Source organism: Taeniopygia guttata, chromosome 32, assembly GCF_048771995.1.
Source record: "Taeniopygia guttata chromosome 32, bTaeGut7.mat, whole genome shotgun sequence".
Lineage (NCBI taxonomy): Eukaryota > Metazoa > Chordata > Aves > Passeriformes > Estrildidae > Taeniopygia > Taeniopygia guttata.
Window position 1 is genome coordinate 2,368,922 of NC_133057.1, and position 6,000 is coordinate 2,374,921.

Consider the following 6,000-nt stretch of genomic DNA (forward strand, 5'->3'; position numbering starts at 1 on the left):
AGTTTTCCTGGGAGACACAGGGGGATGTTCCCAATGCACACAGGGGGATGTTCCCAATGCACACAGGGGGATGTTCCCAATGCACACAGGGGGATGTTCCCAATGCACACAGGGGGATGTTCCCAATGCACACAGGGGGATGTTCCCGGGACTCTCAGGGGGATGTTCCCCATTCCTTGGGCTTCCCACACCCCGGGAATGACAAATCCCGCTCCGGGGTGCCGAAAGCCGGAGCGCTCCCGGCGCTGGAGATCGCAGCCGGCCGCGGGAATCGATGGGAATCGCCGGGGCCGTTGAGCAGCGACGCTTGGAAGGCGGTGGCGGCCCCGGCTTCCTGCGGGGGCTGAGCCGGGAGCGGCTCCGGTTGGGCCGGGAAAGGCTCGGGAGGGCAGGAGGGGAGCGGCGGCCCCGGGGCTGCAACGCTGCGGGGGCTGCGTGAGCGCAGAAACCCCAAAACAGCGCGGGGGAGCCCAAAAACCGTCCTGGGAGTTCCTCTCTGCTCCTCCTCCTCCTCCTCCTCCTCCTCCATCCCTCTGTCCCCCTCCCTTTTCCCAAACCCGTCCCCACCGCCCCCCCAAACCCCTCCCCCCAACCCGCCCCCCACAAACGGCCCCAGGGCCAACTGGGAAGCTTTATTGGGAGCACTGGGAGCGGGCGGGCGGGGGCAGAGCGGCAGCGGGGCTGGGGGGGACACGGGACCCCCCCAAAATCCCCGCGGGGACGGAGCGGGGGGTCCCGGCCGGGCCCGAGGCCGCGGGGAGCGGCTGCGGCCGCCGGCGGCTCAGGAGCTCTGCGGGCAGAGAAAAGGGGGTGAGGCCGGGCCGGGGGCCCCGGGGGAACGCAGCCGCTCCGGCCCGGGGGGGACACGACCCCCGGCACCCCCCCGGACCTTCTTGCGCAGGTAGAAGCCGAGCCCCAGCGCCAGGAAGAGCGAGCCCAAGACGAAGCCCCCGATGCCCGTCAGCATCTTGCTGCGGGCGGCGTCCGGCGGCATCTCTGGGGGGTCCGCGGGGCTCAGCGCCCCAAAACCTCCCCCCGACACCCCCAGCCCCTCCCGCCGCCCTCCCGCTCGCCCCCCCCGGCCCGGCTGGGACCCCCCGAAACCTCCCCCCGATCCCTGCTAGCCACACCCGGCACCCCCAAACTCCCTCCCAGTCACACCCGGCACCCCCAAACCCCCTCCCAGTCACACCCAGCACCCCCAAACCCCCTCCCAGTCACACCCAGCACCCCCAAACTCCCTCCCAGCCACACCCAGCACCCCCAAACTCCCTCCCAGTAAATTCCAGTACCCCCAAACTCCCTCCCAGTAAATTCCAGTACCCCCAAACTCAATCGCAATTAAAACCAGACCCTCTAAAACCCACTCCCAGTAAATCCCAGCACCTCCAAACCCACTCCCAGTAAATCCCAGCACCCCCAAACTCCCTCCCAATCACTCCCAGCACCCCCAAACTCCCTCCCAGCCACACCCGGCACCCCCAAACTCCCTCCCGGTCACTCCCAGCACCCCCAAACCCCCTCCCAGTGCCCCCCAGCACCCCCCCAACCCCATCCCACCCTCCCCAGCACCCCCCAAAGCCCTTCCCAGCCCTCCCCCAGCCCCCAGCCCCTCTCCCAGTTGCCGGCCGGCTCTCTCCAGCTCCCTCCCAGTGGCTCCCAGCCCCCGCCCGCGGCTCTGGCCCGACCCCAGCGGCTCCCCCGTACCCCAGCTCTGGCTCAGGGGGTGCTCCAGGCTGCCGTGCTCCACCTGGCAGCTGTAGGTGAGCCCGCGCCGGGGGGGGGTTTCCAGCAGCACCAGCAGCTGGTAGCTCCAGTCCCCGTTGGGGACCACCTCGGTGGCCACCACGTGCTCCGAGAGCTCCTGCTGGCCCTGGAACCACCTCACCTGGATCGGGGCAGGGTAGAAATCCAGCACGGAGCAGAGCAGGCGGCCGGGGCCGGGCTGGGAGCTCGAGGGCACCAGCGAGATGGAGACGCTGGGGGGCACTGGGAGAGAGAGAGCGGGGACGGACTGGGATCGGCTGGGGGCACTGGGAGAGGGAGGGGAGGGACTGGGGTGGGGCTGGGGGGGACTGGGAGGGACTGGGAGGGACTGGGAGGGACTGGGAGGGACTGGGAATGGACTGGGAGGGATCAGGGATGGACTGGGAGGGACTGGGAATGGAATTGAACAGACTGGGAATGGAGTTGGAGGGTCTCGGATGGACTGGGAATGGACTGGGAGGAACTGGAAGGGACTGGGAATGGACTAGGATGGACTGAGGTGGACTGGGAGGAATGGGAATGGACAGAGACTGGACTGGGAATAGACTGGAAATGGTCTGGGAATGGATTGGGAAAGACTGAGCATGGAATGGGAATGGAATGGGATGGACTGGGATGGACAGAAAATGAACTGGACTGGAAATGGACTAGGATGGACTGGGAATGGACTGGGAGGGAAAGAGTTTGTACTGGGATGCTCTGGGAAGGGCCTGGGAGAGCCTGCGCATGGATTGGGAATGGAATGGGATGGATTGGAAATACACTGGATGGGACTGGGAATGGACTGTGATGGATTAGGTGGGACTGGGAATGGACTGGGAGGGATTGGGAATCGACAGAGAATGGACTGGGATTGACTTGGAGGGATAGACTGGGAATAGATGGGAACGCAGTGGGATCGATTGGGAATGGTCTGGGGACTGGGATGGGCTGAGAGATCTGGGACATGGACTGGGAATCGGCTGGGAATGGTCTTGGAATGGACTGGGATGGACTTGGAGTGGAATGGATTGGGAGGGACTGGGAATGGACTGGGATTGCACTGGTATGTGCCGTGAATAGACTCTGCGGGACTGGGAATGGACTGGGAATGAAGTGGGAGGCCCATGGGGATCAAGGGAAGGGACAGGAGCCCCCGGGAATGGGCCCAGGGAGGGCTGAGGGCTCTGGGCCGATTCCCAGGGAGATTTTGAGGGGCTCCGGGGTCGTTGGCAGGGCCGGGCCCGAGGGGACACGCTCAGCCCCGCGCTCACCTCGACGCTCCGTGAGGAACGGGGTAAAAGTCTTGTACCAGAATTTACAGAACCAGTCCACCGCAGTCCGTTTGTACTCCATCCATTTCGGGTTGCTGTTCCAGTGCGTGGCACACTTCTCCCCACGGGGGGTGAACCCCACGAACTCCCCCACGTCGGTGTCGAACATCAGGTACTGCTCGCGGTTGTAGATTAACCTCTCCACGTACCTCACCCTCTCCGTGCCGTTCGTGAAGTGACACTCGTGGTACACCATCTCCTGGAGCACCCCTGTGAGTGCAGGACACAGCTCAGGGGGTGCCCCCCCAGCTCCCCCCCAACACCCCCAGAGCTCCGGGGCCCACCCCGGATCCCCACTCCGCACCCCCTGTGCCCCACGGCCGCCCTGGGACCCTCCTGCCCGCGCTGCCGCTTCCTCTTGGCCGCCCTTCCCCCATTTCCCCTTCCGCATCCTCTCCCCTCCCGCCTCCGCCCGCACCCCAAAATCACTTCTGGGCTCCCGAATTTCCCACTTTCCCGCCCATTTTAAGACTATTGTCCCAACCCCCAGCCCCTCGGGCTCAGATTTGGGGTCCCCTCTCCCCATTTCCCCGCTCCCCACCCTCCCCCGCCCCTCCCGCTCTCCCTTTGGGGGTCCCCTCCTCCTCCCCCTCCATCCCGGGCTCCCCCTTTTCCCCCTGTTCCCCCTTCTCCCCCCCGGCCCAGCGCCTCCCGCGCCCCCCGCTCACCCGAGAGCTCCGCGCCCGCAGCCGGGGCGGCTCCCAGCGCCACCAGTGCCACCAGCACGGCCCCGGCTGCCGCCCCTCGCCCCATGGCAGCGCCGCACCGGCACCACCAGCCCCGCAGCTTTAGGGACGCGCTCCCTGATTGCTCGGGCGGGGTTTTTGGCCGCGATCTGATTGGCTGTGCTGTTTTTTGGCTCCTCTATTACTGACCGAGGAGTTTTTCGCCCGCTCTAATTGGCCGGTTCCGTTGGGAGCCCGATTTTCAGACGCTCTACCCAGCAACCGATGAGGTAATTAACGCTCCGAGCTCCCATTGGCTGTGCCGCGTCCTGCCCGCGCTCTGATTGGCTGAGGGGTTTCGGGACGCTGCAGCCCCGGGTGGGGATTTTTGGGCAGGGGGAGCCTTGGGGCGCGGGGCAGGCGGGGGCGGGGATGGGGGGCGCGGGCTGTGCCGGGCCAGCCAATCAGAGCCGTTCTTTCCGCATTTCACCCCAATTTTTGGGGCGCTGTGCTCCTACAGAAATTCCTGCTCCGACCCCTTCGTCCCAGTCATCTAAAGGAACGAAATTTGCCGAACTATCGGTAAACAAAATGATAAACTATGAATGGAATTGGAGTAAAATTATATAAATTCTAATTATAATATAATTTTTATATAGTAACCTATGATTAATAGCTATTAACATAATTTTATACTATTAATACATAATAATACTCAAATTATACTAATTATAATAAAATCGTATTCTTTTAAAATTTTTAAAATATTAATTTTTAAAACACTTTAAAATGTACTTTTTAGATAAATAATATATTATTAAATAGGGGCGAGCGCCTGTCATGGTTTGACACTGTGTCACGATCCGCTTATAGCGGGGTGTCGTGATGATTCATTAGCCAATCCCAAAGTGCAAAAGACAAACAGCAGGGGACTATCAGTTTAATCACAACAGATGCACCTTTATTAAGGGCCAAAAAACAATAAATGCGATAGTGGGATCAGAAAAGAAATAAAAAGGAGAGAGAGAGAGAGAGAGAGAGAGAGATAAGGGGGGATGGGAATAGCTGCCAACACAGGCGAGGTCCTCAGTGGTCTGGACCATGGGGATCCGTCTCGTTGTGTTGGGGAGAGTCTCCAAAGTCCTGCCCAGCCCAGGGGTCCAGTCACAGTCCACAGAAGGAAAGGGGGGAACATGCAGAACAATGAGAGTCTATTGAAATTGCTATGGGGGGAACAGGTGTATCTACAGAAAATCATCCAGGCTGAACAAACACAATGATGAACAAGTCCATTTAAGTTACTGGAGAAGAACAGGTCATGTCATTCCCCCCCCACCACTCTCTGTGGTAGGGGTCTCAGTCTCAGTCCTTGGGGAGAGGGTTCTTGATCTCCGTCTGTCACGGTGGTAAGGAGGCAGATGAGGGGTCTTCAGTGAGAGACCACCAGAGTCACCCCAACAGTTCATTTGGCTCTAAAGGTGGAGAGTGAAGCAGGAATTGCAGAAGGCCGCTCTGTGCTGGGTCCACGCTGGGTCTTTGCCAAGTCCTTGCCAAATTCTTGCCAAGTTCTTGCCGGGCCTCATTCGGAACAGAATGTAACGGTACAGCGGCTGCACCTGCACTGTTGCCTTCTCCAAGCCGGAACTGCAGTGGGGGAAGGGAGTTCCTTCTCGTGGCAATCGGCAGGCAAATGAGTGAGGGTCTTGAGATTGCCTCTTAAAGCCCGACAAAAGCCACAACAGGGACAGGGCAGAGGAGAGAGGAGGCAGCTCTCCGTCTTGAGGTTCCACAAGAAAGAGTTTATTTCAGGTGAAAAGAGCAGAAACAGAGAGCCCACGGCACTCCTGTGCAAGATACAAGTCAAGGAGTGGATACAAACAGCTCACCAAGAGGGAATCCTCAGGGGAGGAGTGAGGAGATCACATCCCGTGTCTGGAGCCCATTGGGGTAGGAGGGTGGAGAGGATGGGTCACACGGGCCAATGGGGCCTTGAGGAATTGGAGTATCCCAAAAAGGTGTTGCAATCAGGGATTGTCCCAATGGGAAAGTGCCAGGGAAGGTTCGGGGACCAAGGGGCTGGGTTGCTATGACAGGCAGGGAAAGAGCTGGAACAAGGGGCGGGGAATGGCATGGGGGTCAGCTTTGAGGGAGGGTAAAAGCCAGGGGTGAACAAACTCAGGGAGAACATGGGGATACAACAGAACGAAGCACCTAAGAGGGAAACAGTAAATGAAATTTGTACTGCAACAATCAAG

The 6,000-nt window shown here is 60.4% G+C and overlaps 1 protein-coding gene across 2 annotated transcripts; it reads right to left on the minus strand.

The window, feature by feature from the left end:
- Positions 1–617: 617 nt before the first annotated feature.
- On the minus strand, positions 618–3,916 carry LOC100221316 (class II histocompatibility antigen, B-L beta chain). Of its 2 annotated transcripts, none has more exons than XM_041712346.2 (5): positions 3,749–3,916; positions 3,059–3,290; positions 1,708–1,989; positions 890–996; positions 618–790 (listed from the first exon to the last, which is right to left on the minus strand). In XM_041712346.2, the coding sequence occupies exons 1-5, from the start codon at positions 3,831–3,833 to the stop codon at positions 633–635; spliced, it is 864 nt and encodes a 287-aa protein (XP_041568280.2). In that variant the 5' UTR covers positions 3,834–3,916; the 3' UTR covers positions 618–632. The 2 variants fall into 2 exon arrangements, with proteins under 2 accessions (XP_041568280.2, XP_041568281.2); XM_041712347.2 differs by having other exon boundaries at positions 3,021–3,290; positions 3,749–3,915.
- Between the last annotated feature and the right edge of the window lie 2,084 nt (positions 3,917–6,000).

What these genes read in the sequence shown, in the direction of transcription:
- LOC100221316 (XM_041712346.2), bottom strand. Translation starts at nt 3,833, where the DNA reads ATGGGGCGAGGGGCGGCAGCCGGGGCCGTGCTGGTGGCACTGGTGGCG. An exon ending in GACTGGTTCTGTAAATTCTG is followed by an intron (nt 1,990 to 3,058) that starts GTACAAGACTTT and finishes TCTCTCTCCCAG; the next exon opens with TGCCCCCCAGCGTCTCCATC. An exon ending in CCCCCTGAGCCAGAGCTGGG is followed by an intron (nt 997 to 1,707) that starts GTACGGGGGAGC and finishes CGGACCCCCCAG; the next exon opens with AGATGCCGCCGGACGCCGCC.